We start from the raw sequence: 19,038 nt of genomic DNA on the forward strand, positions 1-19,038 counted from the left end.
TCCCGGGGCTCTTGGTAGACTGAACCCCCCTTGATATCCCCTATTTGAATTCTGAGTTAATAGAGAGGGTTGTTCTGTTCCGGATTCTCTTGGCCAGAGGCAAGAGCAGCGATAAAAAGCATCTGTCACTCCGGCGGACCCGTCTTGTATAACACAGACAGGGTGTAATGCTTCGTTTTCTCCTGTGGGAGCACTGCAGGGATACTGAAGGCTTGTTACTAGGTTCCCATACAGATTAGAGATGATCACTGGGGATCCCAAGAGAGGAGGGCATATCATTCCAAAGAGGAGAACTCCTATGAGGGTCAAAGAGGTTTTTCAGCACTGAACTACTGATGCCTCATCCGCTGGGTCGGTCATCACTAGTTGAACGATGGGGGTTCACCATTTGGGATCTCTGTCAAGCAGCTTCAGTTGGCGCCACGGCCTCTTCTCTGGCCAGTGACGTCACGTGGCTCTGCCCCATTCAGGTGAGTATGCAGGCACTGGGCTGGCCGTGGACTGACGTGTGGGGGGTGCTCACCGAGCCCCGCTGGCCCTTTTGTCAGCTGACTGGCAGGGATCCCCCCACCAATTACCTACTGCCGACGCATACTGAGGAAGGGTCAGTGGTGGTTTAGTACTGGAAATCCCCTTTAATCATTGGAGTTCCAGGGTTAGGGACATGGCAGATCCCGGGTGATGTTAACAAGACTTTTATCCCACAGTTGGCTTTACCGTGCCGTAGGCTCCTCTCCCCAGCACTTCTCCCTTGATCCAGTGGATGGCGCTGTCATCGTTGTGTTCTGGCTGATTTGCAGTGGAGTTGCAAATGTTGGTGTGTGATTTTTGGTCTGTCAGACTTGGGCTTGTAGTGACCTGAGGAGAGAACAGGGAGTCCTGTCAGTCAAGTGGAGGAGGAGGACAAAGTGTAACATCACTCCCATGGCTGGCTGTGTAATGTGAGCCATTGTCGCAGCCCGACCCGCGCCTCTACTGGCACAAGCTGGCAGCCTCATGGATCCCTAGCGTGCTCTTAGCGGACCCCCCTACATGTTCATGTGAAGGACCTTAGGCGGACTTCAATCCATTGATGAGGCCGTCGCTCTGAATTTCCATTTGTGCTCGGCTGGAGTGCACAAGACTTATTGCGCCAGCGCATCTCGAAGGAGGAGTAGAACTCTGCAAATAGGCCTGAAAAAACTATGAGGGGCAGTTGGGGGGGGGGGGGGGGGGCGGCGGCGGCGCGTGTGGGGGAAGGGCGGGGCAGTTGGAGCCGATCAATGAGAGACACGTTTGTCTACCCAGTCCGGACCCATTCAGACTGCGGGGTGAAGGAGTTAGCCTGTAAAAAGACCTGAAGATATGACCGACCGTGGGGTCCAACTCCACCCAGCATTATGGCTCCAGTCTAACTGTGGGGAGACATAAGTCTGCAGAGGAGCTGCGTACACAAGGCGTCATGATCTAATTACGGCCTACTTCATCCATTGTTGGCAGCAAGAAAGCAGAAGGAAACGCGACCCCAAAGATGATGGTCTACGGCGGCCTGAAGAGTCGCATCAATCATCACAAATGTCTAGCAGTGTGAGATCGGACGCGGCGCCAATAACCCACAGCGACGACTTCACCTGTCTAATAGTTCGCAGCGGGCCGATGGAGGATACCTTCGGTGCAACTTGAGACGCTCCGGTTTAGTTGGCTTAGATTTATGCCAAGTGTTGCACAAAAATGTTGGCATATTTTTGGGGCGCAGTTACATTTAGGACACACCCCTTTCTCACAAATACATGTCCTCTTCTTGCAAAGCCACTCCCCCTTTTCTGAACTTTCCATAAAGATGTGTAAAACGTATATCTAGAATGTGTGCAGAGTTGATCGTCTCGCCTCCACCGCCGCTGAGCGGTTCTCCGAGGCTCCGAACAGAAATACGTGCGGATAGCGGATCGGCCGCCTCGATACAAAGCTCATTTCTTTTGCTGTAACGTTCTCTTCAGGCCGGCTGCACGCGACTGGGCTTGAATTGCAGAATCCTTGGTCGTCTCCCGCGCGGACGATCTGCGCCATTCCACAGCAATCCACACCATGAAGCAGCCACCTGTGCACTCATACGAGCGGACAGCGACTGCAGTTTTCCGCTTGTGGAAGCAAAATTGCAGCGCGCGCCATTTTTGAGTTCGATTCCTCGCGGACGGCTTCCGTTGAAGTCAATGCGCGCCCTCCGACCCGCGGCCCGTCTGCAGTTCATATTTCCGTGTAATTGCTAGGCGATGATGGCGAGCCGTGCGGACATGAAGAGGCATAATGACCGGCACGCACGGACAGCGGCTGCGGGTTCCCGTATGCAGACTCCGACCCATTGGTGTGCAGCCGGCCAGACTTGGCATGTTGAGCCGCGGATCCCTCTGCCATACGTCTAAAACGTCCTACATGTGGTACAAAGCGTACGGGCCGCTGATCCTTTGTAGTAGTACATCTGCCTCAGTGTGCGCTGCTGGGGGTCAGAATACCGGCCTGTCCAGCGAGCAGCTATGTGTGAAGGGGTATCCAGTTGTAATTATTGATGGCCCATCAGCAGGATCGGCCGTCCACAGTAGATCAGTGGAGGCCTGCTGCCAGGGCACCCACCAATCAGCTGTCTGCTTGGCCATGCTTTCATACACTGAGCTGATTGCTGCAGGAAGCAGACAGCTCCATTCTCACTGCAGTGGCCAGGATTGGTATTGCAGGCCCAACTTCACTGAAGTGAATGGGAACTTGGGTTGTGATACCAATCCTGGCCACTGCAGTGAGAATGGAGCTGTCTGCTTCCTGCAGCAATCAGCTCAGTGTATGAAAGCATGGCCAAGCAAACAGCTGATCATCCGCGGTCTCAGGTGGCGGGCCCCCATGGAGCCCTTATTGCTGGCTGGACAACCCCTTTACTGTGTATATAATTAGAGATCGCCACCATTTTGTCTTTAGGGTTTTTTCATGTTTGTTTCTACTTAATTTGACTTTTCTTCTTCAGCCACTTTCCAACGAGCTGGAGGATAACGGAGCGCCGGCCCTTCCAGCGGGAGGCCATGACCCGGAGCGCAGCCAGAACGACGTCCATTAGCACGGACTCGCCCACGCCGCTGACCGCAGTTGGGGAGTTTTACTTTCTTGCTTTTTTACCCGTTGATTAAGTCTGAAGCCGTTCTGCGCCTCCTTATGTTTTATGTTTCCCACAGCCGCCTCGGGGAGATCCCCTCCTTAAGTTACAGTCACGTCTGCAGGGAACAGCTCCAGCCTTGTCTGTTCTTCGCCTTCGTGTTTCTCCGTATTGGCGCTGCGGCCGGATGTGGGGCAGGGTCTTCGGGTCCGCCGCTGCCCCTCCCAGGAGCCCTGCTTGTGCTTTGTGTTCTATTAACCCTTTAATTCTTACACATCCAATTCTGCTTGATGACAACTGGATCCTTCCTCCAATAAAGACGGCAGATTGCAGACCGATCTGGCGCGCCCTCGTTCCTCCAATTGCTGATGGCCAGCAGCGTCAGACGGCGTATGGCTGCGCGTGCCGCGGATCTCACGCACAGTGTGACGCTATTGAGCGGGGCTGTGGAGGCCGGCGGGACGCCATGTATTGCCTATACTGACGCCACGCAGGAAGGGAGCGGGCTGCAGGCTATTTCTCATGCGTGTCAACACGGATCAAATCCAAAAAACATCCGGGGTGCAGAGCAGCAGCAGAGAGGCAGGTAAGGGGGATCATCATCATCATCATCATCCTCCCCCTCCTCTCTTACTTGCACCCCAGCTTCTGCCCCGTGGATCTATTTGGGACTGGATCTCTTGGATCTTGCCTTCCGGCGTGCAGCATTGTTGTTCTGTGCTCTCGCAGGGATTGGCCTGCGCTGCCGCTGTTAGAACTCTGTTTTTTGTGGGTAGCCTCAACACAGATCAATGAGAGTTCGTTCACCGCGGATCCCGCGACGCTCGTGTAGTGGATGGTGAAAACACGGCCGTGTACATGAGCCCTGAGCCCTGAGTCCTGCTTCCATCGTCGCCCTCGTGGCTCGTATAACAAAGGCCTTGGACGGGTTTCTGTCCAGATCGGGGTGGTGAGGAGGGTGCATCGCCTGCAGTCCGCTTCCCGCTCCTGTTTGTGGTCATCCAAGATGGCGGGTGCAGCCCTCAGACTACCTAGCTGTTCAGTACACTACCAATACATTATAGCTGCTCTCTGATTGGCCACAGCTTCTCATGTGATCAGCACTAGCGAATCGGAGAGCAGCGCACAATTTGCATTTGCTAGATAGAATATTGCTGAAGCCATCGTAGTGGACAGCGGTGGATCGGGGGCGGCAGAGACGAACGCCGCAGGTAACATGGCCCCTTCCCCTCCAGTCAAGCACACAATGTGGTCCTGAAACGGGAGGGTAACTTTAATCCAATGATTTCAGGCATCCATACTGTGGAGGAAGCGCTGGTCGGGCCGCTGCCGCGCTCCTGCACCCCGGGGCCTCTTACACAGCTAGATGTCAGGCCAACCATGAGCTGAGAAACGAGAGGGCGGGTTTGGCGGATGCACTTCTACGTGAGCAGCCCATGAGGAAGGAAGGTGGTTCTGAGGGGTGTCCGTCTCCGCAACGGGGAGTCGTGGCCAGAAAAACCAATGAACACCCCTGTTGATGCTGCGCTGAGTCGCCGCAGGATTCTAGGACCATCTACCTGCAGTTAGGAAAAAGGTTCGCTCAATGGCTCATGTAGTTCCTGCGGCTCCGTGCGGTGGAGCCATCGGCACCCTGTGTCGGCCCTCTAGAAGCCTCACTCTGCAGTACGGCACCCAAGGAGCACACCGCTACTTGCAGAATCTGACGTCCAACAACCGCCATGTGAGAACAGAGGTGCTAAGCCTCTATATATCGTTACAGGTGCCGTATTACAGCACCACACAAGCCAGTAATACCGTAACGTGCATGAGCCCCTACTCAGGGTGATGCACAGGAACATACATGCTAAAGGTGCACAAGACCCCCTACTCTCGGGGTGATGCACAGGAACATATACATGCCTGGAGGTCCACGAGCTCCTACGCTCAGGATGGTGTACAAGACCCCTACTCTCGGGGTGATGCACAGGAACATACATGCTAAAGGTGCACAAGACTCCCTACTCTCGGGGTGATGCACAGGAACATACATGCCTGGGGGTCCACGAGCTCCTACGCTCAGGGTGATGTACAGGAACATACATGCTTAGAGGCACAAGAGACGCCTACTCTCAGCGTGATGCACAGGAACATACATGCCTGGAGGTCCACGAGCTCCTACGCTCAGGGTGGTGCACAAGACCCCTACTCTCGGGGTGATGCACAGGAATATACATGCCTGGAGGTCCACGAGCTCCTACTCTCGGGGTGATGCACAGGAACATACATGCTAAAGGTGCACAAGACGCCCTACTCTCGGGGTGATGCACAGGAACATACATGCTAAAGGTGCACAAGACCCCCTACTCTCGGGGCGATGCACAGGAACATACATGCGTGGAGGTCCACGAACCCCTACTCTCAGGATGATGCACAGAAACAAACATTCTTAGAGGTGCACGAGCCCCTACTCTCGGGGGGGTGCTCAGGAACATACATGCCTGGAGGTCCGCGAGCCCCTACTCTCGGGGTGACGCACAGGAACATACATGCCTGAAGGTCCCCGAGTCCCTACTCTCAGGGCGATGCACAAGAACATACATGCTTAGAGGTGCCCAAGACCCCCTACTCTCGGGGCGATGCACAGGAACATACATGCTTAGAGGCACAAGAGGCGCCTACTCTTAGGGTGATGCACACGAACAAACATTCTTAGAGGTGCACGAGCTCCTGCTCTCCAGGTGATGCACTGGAACATATATGCTTAGAGGTGCCCAAGACCCCTACTCTTGGGATGATGCACAGGAACATACATGCCTGGAGGTCCACAAGCCCCTATTCTTGGGGCGATGCACAGGAAGATACATGCCTGGAGGTCCACGAGCCCCTATTCCTGGGGTGATGCACAGGAACATACATGCCTGGAGGTCCACGAGCTCCTACTCTCGGGGTGATGCGCAGGAACATACATGCTTAGAGGCACAAGAGACGCCTACTCTCAGCGTGATGCACAGGAACATACATGCCTGGAGGTCCACGAGCTCCTACGCTCAGGGTGGTGCACAAGACCCCTACTCTCGGGGTGATGCACAGGAACATACATACCTGGACGTTCACGAGCCCCTACTCTCAGGGTGATGCACAGGAACATACATGCTAAAGGTGCACAAGACCGCCTACTCTCGGGGTGATGCACAGGAACATACATGCTAAAGGTGCACAAGACCGCCTACTCTCGGGGTGATGCACAGGAACATACATGCTAAAGGTGCACAAGACCCCCTACTCTCGGGGCGATGCACAGGAACATACATGCCTGGAGGTCCACGAGCCCCTACTCTCAGGATGATGCACAGGAACAAACATCCTTAGAGGTGCACGAGCCCCTACTCTCGGGGGGGGGGGGGGGTGCTCAGGAACATACATGCCTGGAGGTCTGCGAGCCCCTACTCTCGGGGTGACGCACAGGAACATACATGCCTGAAGGTCCACGAGTCCCTACTCTCAGGGCGATGCACAGGAACATACATGCTTAGAGGTGCACGAGCCCCTACTCTCGGGGGGGGGGGGGGGGTGCTCAGGAACATACATGCCTGGAGGTCCACGAGCTCCTACTCTCAGGGTGATGTACAGGAACATACATGCAGAGAGGTACACAAGACCCCTACTCTCAGGGTGATGCACAGGAACATACATGCTTAGAGGCACAAGAGGCGCCTACTCTCAGGGTGATGCACAAGAACAAACATTCTTAGAGGTGCACGAGCTCCTGCTCTCCAGGTGATGCACTGGAACATATATGCTTAGAGGTGCCCAAGACCCTTACTCTCAGGATGATGCACAGGAACATACATGCCTGGAGGTCCACAAGCCCCTATTCTTGGGGCGATGCACGGAAGATACATGCCTGGAGGTCCACAAGCGCCTATTCCTGGGGTGATGCACAGGAACATACATGCCTGGAGGTCCACGAGCCCCTACTCTCAGGGTGATGTACAGGAACATACATGCCTGGAGGTCCACGAGCCCCTACTCTCAGGGTGATGTACAGGAACATACATGCTGAGCGGGGCCCAAGACCCCTACTCTCAGGGTGATGCACAGGAACGTACATGCTGAGAGGTGCACTAAACCCCTACTCTCAGGGTGATGCACAGGAACATACATGCTTAGAGGCACAAGAGACGCCTACTCTCAGGGTGATGCACAGGAACAAACATTCTTAGAGGTGCACAAGCCCCTGCTCTCCGGGTGATGCATAGGAACATACATGCCTGGAGGTCCATGAGCCCCTACTCTCAGGGTGATGCACTGGAACATACATGCTTAGAGGTGCCCAAGACCACTACTCTCGGAATGATGCACAGAAAGATACATGCCTGGAGGTCCACGAGACCCTATTCTTGGGGTGATGCACAGGAACATACATGCCTGCACGTCCACGAGCTCCTACTCTCAGGGTGATGTACAAGAACATACATGCTGAGCGGTGCCCAAGACCCCTACTCTCAGGGTGATGCACAGGAACATACATGCCTGGAGGTCCACGAACCCCTATTCTTGGGGTGATGCACAGGAAGATACATGCCTGGAGGTGCACGAGCCCCTATTCTTGGGGTGATGCACAGGAACATACATGCCTGGAGGTCTACGAGCCCCTACTCTCGGGGAGACGCACAGGAACATACATGCCTGGAGGTCCACGAGCCCCTACTTTTGGCGTGATGCACAGGAACATGCATGCCTGGAGGTGCACAAGACCCCTACTCTCAGGGTGATATACAGGAACATACATGTTTGGACGCACAAGAGAAGCCTACTCTCAGGGTGATGCACAGGAACAAACATTCTTAGAGGTGCACGAGCCCCTGCTCTCCGGGTGATGCATAGGAACACATGCCTGGAGGTCCACGAACCCCTACTCTCAGGGTGATGCACAGAAACATATATGCTTAGAGGCATACGAGACCCCTACTCTGGGGGGATGCACAGGAACAAACATCCTTAGAGGTGCATGAGCCCCTGTTCTCGGGGTGATGCACAATAACATACATACCTGGACGTTCACGAGCCCCTACTCTCAGGGTGATGCACAGGAACATACATGCTTAGTGGTGCCCAAGACCCCTACTCTCGGGGTGATGCACAGGAACATACATGCCTGGAGGTACACGAGCCCCTACTCTCAGGGTGATGCACAGGAACATACATGCTTCAAGGCACACAAGACCCCTACTCTCGGGATCATGCACAGAAGCATGCATGCCAAGAGACGCACCATATCTCTATTCGGCCTCCTGTCTGTCTTGGATTTCATTTGGATGTTTACAGTTTTTGAGGGTAGATTCTATATGAATCCAACAGAAAAAAAAATCTGACTCTGCCATCGGACTGCATATATACAGAAGTAGAAGGAGGCGCTGCTTCCATGGGAGAACATCGCCACTTGTACATGACCCGCTGGAGCCGCAGGAACTAGATTCTGCTATTTGTATGAACGTTAATAATGACAGTTCCGTTAAAATCATGACTTGTTGACCATAACCCAACCCGGCATCCAACTCTACAAGCACAGCGGCCAAGCGGACCTGTCCATATCCTACACACTGTTATGTTTAAGTCTAAGACTTGTGAACTCCTAATGGCACTCGTCATCTGTAGGTTGACACTTACCTGCTGGATATTTGACAGTTGGTTGGGATCATCGGCCTCGTTGTGCTCATGAAACTTTCTCCTTTGTTCACCATCTTCTTTGTCCTCCATCACTAAACTGGAAGACTCGTCATCAGTTAGTATCAAGTTCTCCAGACAAGAAATGAGGTCGGCGGTCAGATAGTCGCTGCCTGCAAGACTGCAAGACTTCTGAATGTTTTTGGATAAAGAATAGGCATGGTCCTTGAGCTCAACTGAATTTCGTTTCTGACAACTGTCATGGTACATCCAGTCCCCCAAGGCTTCATCTTGTTTGAATAGTGGACATATCTCAGTAGCATTTAGATCCTGATCTGATGGCGGTGTACATCCAATGGTAGAACCCTGGACGTTATCATCCATGTCCTTGTGGCAGTTGCTGTTTATGACACCAACGTCCTGTTGCACACATCCCATTTCCCCAACCTCTTGTAGAAGCCCATGATCCACATTTGCAGGGTAACTAGGTTGCACGTTGTGAGAGTTTCCCTCCATTTCTCTTGACATTTTAAAGATTTCTTTGACTGTTCCAGTAATAGTGACCGAGTTCTCTATAGTGGCTTCATTGATTGTGGGTAACTCCACATTTGGAAGCTCGACATTGTCTCCATCTTGTTTTTTTGTTTGAATTTCCCAGTCCTCACCAGAAATGATGACCATGTTCTCCATTTTGTTTTGAAGCTTCTCCCTACCTTCCTGCTTCGATGAAGAATTCCTGCGCGAATGGCTGGCAGCGGATGGGTCCTTTTTGTTTTTCAGTTTAGGTCTTTTAGATCTCGCACTGTTGTCTCTTGAGGAACTCACATGAGAAGCTTTAGAGGAGCAACTTCTAGTGGAGGAAGTAGAGTTGGTTTCTCTGCAGGGGCTGCCATAGACAGTAGGTGGGAACATTTGGTACATGACGGGACCAGCGCCTTGTTGTGATAACTCAACAAACATATCGCTGTATTTTATATCCTGGAAATCATGGGAAGACTTGGACCTGGGGAGGATGGGAGTGGTACTGGGAGAGTTTATTCGCTTCTGTGGATAGAGAGAAAGTTGTGTTTGAGAACGTTGACTACTTTGTTCAATGCTTCTTTGTGCTGAAAAAACAACTTTTTTGGAGACCTTGGAAGGTGATGGCACAGATGAATTTACCAAGGTGGGTAGAGGAACACTCTTCCCATGGATTCGGTTGCTGTTGGACAGAGGTCTTTGGCGCTTTGTGCTATCTGGAGCAGACAGGATTCTAGTCTTCCTGATTTTCTTCGTCTTTGTATTTTCTTTCTGGCCAAGCACGTTGAAGCTGTGGTTGACGTTGTACAGCAGTGAGACTGTTTTCATCTTCCGTTTAATAAAAAGAGGTTTGCTTGGGGAATAGTTAATTTCTGTCTGGGGCTTCTGCTCAGAGAATGTGATGTGTACAAAAGAGATGTGATCTGCTTTGGGTGTTCTTGAAGAGTCCATGTTTTGGGGGTCCGTTTTCTTCTTGGTATCTTCATTGGTTGAAGTAGCAAGCCACAGATTTTCTTCACTTGTTTTGCTTTTGTCATGTATCTTCAGCTTTGTGTCATCTTTGGTTTCCGGCAGATCTTCCTTCTCCATCGCACTGGCTCCGCTTTTCCTGAAGCTTTCACTAGGTTGATGTAATTGTAAGTGGTCAGTTTGGGAACATCCGGTCTCGGTGCAGGTTCCTGGTTTAATGTCTATGGGGCTTGTCTGTATTCCAGTCTCTTCTCTTCCAGATCCATTTCTGCTTCTACGCTCTCCAGCATTGGATGAGCGATCATCCCTCCACCTGTGCTGCTTTACAGAATAAATGCAACTATCCAAGCTTACTTGAGCTAAATCTCCAGACAAGACAATGTCCTCTGAGCTTTGCAGTGACTTCTGAAGCTTCTGTTCATAAGGCTGCCCCACGCCTCTCCACTTGGCTGGGTTGTCAGACTTTAGTCCCACGCTTGAGCTACTGGTTTCTTCATTTCTTGAGCTTTCCTTTGACAAAGGTTTTAGTCTGGCAGGCATCAGAGATCGAGGGGAACAACTCAGTGGTGGAAAAGTCTAAGGTAGAAGAGAAAGTGAATTACATGTCTATGCTATAATGGTGACAATATCCCAGAAATGACACAACTTTAAAGGGGATGCATCATCCGGAAGTTAAATCCGGTTTATCATACAACCTTCTTTATGACTGGATATAGAGTCCTGAAATCCACTAAATTGTGTACAACAGGCACAAATTTCCTTTCTTCTGCATACACTCTTCGCTTTATTGTTTAGCTTTGTTCTGTAGACTGGGACAGGTCAGCAGAGTTACCTCATTAAGAAGGTTATTCTAAAATCTAAAGTTATTCCTTTTCCACAGGCTAAGGGATAACTTCATGATTGGGTATTCCATGCTCCCCTTCAGCGTTAGCTTACTGCACCCCGTCCAGTGAGAATGAGATTGAACGGATCAGTGGGCGAGTGTGCATGCAGCTACTCCTTTCACTTTTAATGGGATTGTTAGAAATAGCAGAGTACAAATGCTCAGCAATTTCCTTTAGCTCCATTGAAATGATTGAGCGATGGCCACAAAAACTTGGCCTCTGCCCTATTTAGTCTGATGTCACTGTGAGAGGAAGAAGTGAATGGAGGGGGACACAGGTACCCTGCTTTCAGGATTGGTGGAGGTCTCAGCAGTGCGTCCCCCACTGATCATAAAACTATCCCTTATCCACAGGATAGGGAATAACCCCTTTAAAGGGTGGGGAACGAATAACGGCTCTACTATACTGCTAAGAAGCCTAGACAAGACACGATAGTAGAGCTGGTCAATGACATGAGATACTTGTCCTGATCCCCTGGTACACATGGATGCTTGGCTGATCTCCCATGCAATCTGCCCTAGGAGAAGTGTCAGGAGTCCCCATATACAATACATGGTCTGCTGCAACCAGGCAATCTACATCTAGTGTGTTTGGCCAAGTTAACACTACAGCTGTAGAGAAGACACCCTGGGCTCGGGGTAGGGGGCTGTAATCTCACTTCTCACTACTTATCATTACAGCTTCCATAAAACACATAACCTTTGCTACCGTTTCTATACAGACCATACTGGATCAAAGAGTCCGCCTCCACTATGGCCACTCAATCTATGCTACCCTACTTATACATATGGCTTAGAGCGCCCGTCTGTCGTCAAACGCGCCTTTAGTGGGCACAGGAGCATCAGCTATGAGTGGCATCAGAAGGCCCTCAAACATGTTAGATTGGTGGCCAATTCTACCAAAATCAGCATGAGTGAGAAAGAACAAAAAAGGGAGGATGTTTTTGTTTCTGCGCTTCTTACTAGATGAGAGATGTAGTGAAGAGTATGTAGGAAACCACTTACTTCATAGGGAAGTCCCCTCAAAGGAGACCCCCTTTCCCATAAATAAGACCTGGAAATCCTCCTTCAAGGAAATATTTGGAGACACGGTCCTCCGAGCAACGAACACAAAATAAAGTCCTAAAAGCGGTGCAGCGCGTTTCGGGGCAAGGGCGCCCCTTTCCAGCCCTTATTTATGGGAAATGGGGGGGGGTCTCCTTTGAGGGGACTTCCCTATGAAGTAAGTGTTTTCCTACATACTCTTCACTATATCTCCCATCTACTAAGAAGCTCAGAAACAAAACCACCCTCCCCTTTTTTTGTTGTTCTCACTCATTTTATGTCCTGGGTACTGTGATCTGGACCTGGAGTTTGGGTGTCTCATCTGGTTGGAGGAAGGGATATATTGGTGGCGGAGGATCGACTTCAAGGGTGCAGCGGTCTGGTACCTTCTCCAGGGGTGACAGGACCAGGGAGTCTCCTCTGCATTTTTTCACATCCTGAGCGCTATTCCTGATACATTTACCAAAATCAGCACATTTTAGCAATATTTTATCTAAGGTGTTTGAGCAGCAGCATCAGACGGGAGCCTATGCAACCCTGGAACTAGACAAAGGGCCCGCTGCCTCCTTACAGCTTGTTCCTGGTACCTCTTACCTTGCTGTCCCTTGAGGACTTGGATGAGCCCAACCCTAAAATACAAAAGAACCCATGTCCGTGTAAGAATAGGCGCAATATTAATCTCTTCCATTTACCGCAAGACATTCAGTTTATCACGCTGCGTTACTTGGGACTTACTTTGCCAAATCCGCCCCTTTATGTATTTGATCTCTCGGAGAGGGTTTGGATTTAAGTGACGTTCTAAGGTGTTGGAATAGGACTCTTGCACCGGGTCACCGGGCCACAGGCTCTCCAGCATGCCGTCATGTCCGCTGGTCTCCATATGCAGCAGTGGAAGGGACGGGAACCTCTTACCAGCTGAGTGCAGGGTCCAGTGCTGGGGGGTCGGATCAGTGCGCCAATGTCTGGATGGGGGGATATAGATGGGAGTCAGCCTTGTACACGGCGGGCAGCGGCGCGCACAGTAGCGGTATGCTTCCACATAGATTCCATCTCTATAAGGATATGTTCAGCACTAAATACCGCCCAGAAACCATGGCCTTCTGCGGTGGTTTTTGGTCCGGATCTGCTTGTGGAATTTGCCGCACGTGTTGGATTCCGACATGGCACATCGCGTTTCGGCATCAAGACATATCACTTTCGATTTTTCATCAAGTGCAATTTTCCACGTCAGAATTCTGCCTGCAGATTTTTGGGCAAATTCCACATGTGGATCCGAGCAACAAAAAAATTCGGCAGAAAGCTTTGGTTTTTAGAGGTGGAATTTGCTGTGGAAAACTCTGCGCTGATTCCGCTGTGCGGACATACTACAAGCGGAGCGGAGATCTACATGCAGATTGAGTTTTTGGCCAAGGGCAGAATCTGGGTGTTGAATTTCCAAAACGAACCTATGTTAAGGCGCGTCAGCCCTTCAGTTCTCCATAATGTGGAGTTGGAGCCATATAACAAAAATCCACATTCTGAAGTAGGACACAATGACTAATGCCAAAAAGCACTGTGTGAACATGCCTTCAGGGCATGGGAAGGGTCTGGTGGACAGGTGATGCCTGTCCCCCTGACCCTTCCCTCACCCTGAAGGCATCGCCCACCAGACCCTTCCCTCACCCTGAAGCATCGCCCACCAGATCCTTCCCTCACCCTGAAGGCATCACCCACCAGACCCTTCCCTCACCCTGAAGGCATCACCCACCAGACCCTTCCCTCACCCTGAAGGCATCACCCACCAGACCCTCCCTCACCCTGAAGGCATCGCCCACCAGACACTTCCCCCACCCTGAAGGCATCACCCACCAGACCCTTCCCTCACCATGAAAGCATCGCCCACCAGACCCTCCCTCACCCTGAAGGCATCACCCACCAGACCCTCCCTCACCCTGAAGGCATCACCCACCAGACCCTCCCTCACCCTGAAGGCATCACCCACCAGACCCTCCCTCACCCTGAAGGCAATGCCCACCAGACCCTTCCCCCACCCTGAAGGCAATGCCCACCAGACCCTTCCCCCACCCTGAAGGCAATGCCCACCAGACCCTTCCCCCACCCTGAAGGCAATGCCCACCAGACCCTTCCCCCACCCTGAAGGCATCACCCATCAGACCCTTTTCACACCCTGAAGGCATCGCCTAGCCATCAGACCCTTCCCTCACCCTGAAGGCAATGCCCACCAGACCCTCCCTCACCCTGAAGGCATCGCCCACCAGACCCTTCCCCCACCCTGAAGGCATCACCCACCAGATCCTCCCTCACCCTGAAGGCATCACCCACCAGATCCTCCCTCACCCTGAAGGCATCACCCACCAGACCCTCCCTCACCCTGAAGGCATTGCCTATCAGACCTTTCCCTCACCCTGAAGGCAATGCCCACCAGACCCTTCCCCCACCCTGAAGGCATCACTAATCAGACCCTTTTCACACCCTGAAGGCATCACCCGTCCTATAGACCCTTCCCTCACCCTGAAGGCATCGCCCACCAGACCCTTCCCCCACCCTGGAGGCATCACCCATCAGACCCTTTTCACACCCTGAAGGCATCGCCCGTCCTATAGACCCTTCCCTCACCCTGAAGGCATCGCCCACCAGACCCTTCCCCCACCCTGGAGGCATCGCCCACCAGACCCTTCCCCCACCCTGGAGGCATCACCCATCAGACCCTTCCCTCACCCTGAAGGCATTGTCCATAATTCCACGTTGATGTTTGTCAGCATCTGATTAACACATTACTGCGCTGGAAATGACGACATGGCCGATGGTTGCGGCCTCCATGGTCACCATATTTAACACCAAGACTTCATTTTGTGGGGTTTTAACAAGGATGCAACTGTCTGGCTCCGCACCACAGAATGTAGACAACCTATAACAAAGCATCGCTGCTGCCGTGCCATCTACACCGGAATTCCATTGCATTTTCAGGAGCAGCAAAGTGGAGGAGATTTTCAAAATATTGTCCACAGGCTGCGGAAATAATCCGCGCTAATTGGCATGCGGTGCAGAATTTCGCAGCCTATCACTTTTAGTGCATTTTGGTTGTGGGGGTGAATTCCACACTAAAACCTGTAGTACCTGGTGCGGGTTGTGAGGCAGACATTCTGCAGCAAACAATACCGCTGTGCCCCAGCCTGGCATTGTCTACATGTAGCAGAAACTTCTGTGAGAAAAAAAACGCATTTCCGCAAAAGAAAAGGAGTCAAAATATGCAGCGCGGCTGTTGGGTTGGGACTCGAAATCAGCTGTGCTTCCGCAGTGTATTTCAGGAGATACTGCGATCGTTCCCACCCCCGAGGTCTAATGAGCGCAGCGTCGCTGGTCAGGTGATATGGCAGTGCCCAACGGTGCCACGGTCACCAAAGGCTGCCTAGAATATCTGAAATGACACCATACGTGGTGATAAGCCACGCCCTTGACCACACCCCCTTTCCGGTAGGGTTACCTCATGGTAAAGATTGGCCAACACTGCCTCAAACAGAACGGCCGCTTCCTCTTTCTTACCCTCCTCGTGTTTGATCAGAGTCTTCCACTTCTTGGAAAGCAGACTGTTCTTGCGGTTCGGACCGCCCCCCCAAGTCTGCAACAAGAGGAAAACAAGGGATGTGATTTGCGGTGCCTCCTCTCATGCATCACGTTTAGTTGTCACATAGCCCAAGTCCCATTCAGGTAAAGCAGACATGGCGGCTGTGAAGTGTACGACTGAACCGGCGCGGCGCCTCACAGACCAGTCGTCGGAGATCTCAGTTCTCTCTTATTTAATGAAAACTGGCAATAAAACATGTTTTGGGGTGAAGACCCACGTGAGTCAGAGACCTCCTGCCGCTGCCTGTGGGGTACAGAGGACTTGGCAAACCCTCTATGTACCCAGCCCGACAGGTCTGGTGGGACCGCGCCCAAAATAGTTTGATTGCTGGTTTTAACGCTTTCCAATCCAGTGTCTGCCCTCGTCCAACACTAAGCTTTCCCTGCATAGCCCTGATGCGGGACAAGAGCCGACATATGTCTAACAGTATGCAGGACAGCGCTCCGATGTTGTATACCACAGTATACAGTGCGACGGCGGACGGGGGACTTGGGGGATGATAGTGCCAAGTGCTTATACAAGATAGTGGATTTACATGAGATTAAAGTTACCGGAGATGATATTCGCCCCTACGATACGTGGAACCCGCAGTGACATCAAGCTCTTAAATTCAGTGCTGTGCTCTGGCACTTCCAGTGCATTAGGCTGCCAGGGTGACGTTCTGCGTACCTTCGGTAATATGGAGGCCCACAAAGACGATGGTTAGTAATGATGGAAGGAAATACGAAGGGCCTTGTCCACCAAAGTAATTCCCTTATGTGTCTTAGACATGGTGGCAGGAGGCACTGAGATGTATCTTCCCACTACGGTGCATTGATCGCACCGGCGCAGAGTACAGAGACTGTTCCATGGAGACGTTTGTTATAATGTCATTAATTATATGTAACGTTAAACGTATTTGTAGCCTCCCACAGAGAGACACAGAATTTCAGTTTATTTACTATAAAATCTTAGAATCCTAGAATGGTAGAGTTGGAAGGGTCCTCCGGGGTCATCAGGTCCTCCAGGGTCATCGGATCCTTCGGGGTCATCAGGTCCAACCCCCTGCTCAGTGCAGGATTCACTAGATCATCCCAGACAGATGTCTGTCCAGCCTCTGAAGACTTCCATTGAAGGAGAACTCCCCACCTCCCGTGGCAACCTGTTCCACTCATTGATCCCCTCACTGTCTAATATCCAATCTGTGTCTCCTCCCTTTCAGTTTCATCCCATTGCTTCCAGTCTTTCCTTGTACAGATGAGAATAGGGCTGATCCCTCTGCACTGTGACGGCCCCTCAGATATTTGTAGACCGCTATTAAGTCTCCTCTCCGCCTTCTCTCCTGCAAGCTAAACATTCCCAGATCCTTCAACCGTTCCTCATAGGACATGATTTGTAGACCACTCACCATCTTGGGGACTCTTCTCTGAACTTGCTTCAGTTTGTCTATGTGTTTTTTCAAAGTGGGGTGCCCAGAACTGGACCCAGTATTCTAGATGAGGTCTGACTAAGGAAGAGTAGAGGGGATAATGACCTCACGTGATCTAGACTCTATGTTTCTCTTAATACATCCCAGAATTGTGTTTGCCTTTTTGGCTGCTGCATCACATTGTTGACTCATGTTCAGTCTATGATCTAGTAGTATACCCAAGTCTTTTTCACATGTGCTGCTGCTTAGCCCAATTCCTCCCATTCTGTATGGCTTTCTTCATTTTTCTTGCCCAGATGTAGGACTTTGCATTTCTCCTTGTTAAATACCATTCTGTTAGTCGCTTCCCACTGTGCAAACTTTTCTAGATCTTTCTGAATCCTCTCTGACACTTCCCTAGTGTTAGCTATCCCTCCTAGCTTTGTTTTGTTTGCAAATGTATCAGTTTCCCATCAATTCCCTCCTCCAGATCATTTATAACAATGTTGAGCATCACTGGGCCCAGGACAGAGCCTTGTGGTCCCCACTTGATGCATTCTTCCCCTTGGATGTGCAGCCATTTATGACCACTCTTTGAGTACGATCACTCAGCTAGTTGTGAATCCACCTAACAGTTGCCTTGTCAATCCCAGATTTGGTCATTTTTTCAATAAGTCTGGTATGAGATACTTTATCAAATGCTTTACTAAAGTCAAGATATACTATATCCACCGCATTTCCCGATCAACCCAGTCGGTGATTCTGTCATAGAAGGAAATTAGATTCATCTGGCATGACTTGTTTGTTACAGACCCATGCTGGCTCTGGTTAATTACTCCATTCTCATCCAAGTACTTGCATACATGCTGTTCAATAATTTGTTCAAAGATCTTTCCCAGTATAACAGTCAGGCTCACAGGCCTGTAGTTTCATGGATCCACCTTCTTCCCTTTTTTTGAAGATAGGGACAACATTTGCCCTTTTCCAATCTTCTGGGACTTCTCCTGTTATCCAGGAATTTTCAAAGATTATGGCGAGTGGTTCAGCAATAGCACAGGGAAGATCAGTTGATGTTCCATCTACTTTCTGAGAGAAAACAGATACAAAATAGTAATTTGAAAGTTCAGCCTTCTTAACATAATTCTTAACCAATTCACCATTTTCATCTTGTAAGCATCAATAACATCTTTTACTTTTCTTTTGACCCCCCAAAATCCTTTTTTATTGCTTTTGGCCTCTGTTACAAGCCTCAATTCATTATCAGCTTTATCTTTTCTGACACTTGCCCTATAGTTTCTGCAGACCCCATTATATTCTTTTTTAGATATTACCCCTCTTTCTATATGATTAACCCCTTAGTGACGGCCCCACAGTGTTTCTACGTCCTCACTAAGTGGGCTTTAATCCTGGAGGACGTAAAAACATACATCCTCTTAGGATTAAAGCCCTCTTGGCTGAGGACGTGACCGCTCCATGCTGTCGGTGCCCGCAGGTAGCCGACAGCATGGCGCTGTCATCCTGGGCTGTGGGCAGTTCCCTCCGGCATTGCGATCGGCACTATCCAATGAATAGTGCCGATTGCAATAAAGTGAAAAAAAAGTTAGATATTCATCTGCCCTGATGAATCCGAAAGTACTCACCTGCCTTGATCGAGGTGTTCCGCGGTGCACGGGTCCTCTGGGACCCGTCGCCACTCTTCTGCGCATGCGCGCCAGAATGACGTCACGCACATGCGCAGAAGGCCGGGAGCCCCAGCAAATTCAAAATCTCCTGGCTCCCGGCTCCTGAAGGTAGCCGGGAACCAGGATATGTTACCGGTGAGCGGTCCCCGGGTCCTCGATTGCGCT

General features: G+C 51.0%; 1 protein-coding gene across 1 annotated transcript in view; it reads right to left on the minus strand.

Annotated features, from left to right (window-relative positions):
- MAP3K19 (mitogen-activated protein kinase kinase kinase 19) overlaps positions 1-19,038 on the minus strand; it is a 97,463-nt gene that overhangs the window by 37,530 nt on the left and 40,895 nt on the right. Inside the window, exons 7-11 of the mRNA XM_066575140.1 lie at positions 15,723-15,798; positions 12,915-13,141; positions 12,774-12,808; positions 8,768-10,828; positions 718-858 (exon numbers count right to left, since the gene is read on the minus strand). Of these exons, the coding sequence (XP_066431237.1) occupies positions 718-858; positions 8,768-10,828; positions 12,774-12,808; positions 12,915-13,141; positions 15,723-15,798 (2,540 nt within the window). The remainder of the gene's footprint in view (positions 1-717; positions 859-8,767; positions 10,829-12,773; positions 12,809-12,914; positions 13,142-15,722; positions 15,799-19,038) is intronic.

The sequence above is a fragment of the Eleutherodactylus coqui genome, chromosome 8, assembly GCF_035609145.1.
Source record: "Eleutherodactylus coqui strain aEleCoq1 chromosome 8, aEleCoq1.hap1, whole genome shotgun sequence".
Classification (NCBI taxonomy): Eukaryota; Metazoa; Chordata; class Amphibia; order Anura; family Eleutherodactylidae; genus Eleutherodactylus; species Eleutherodactylus coqui.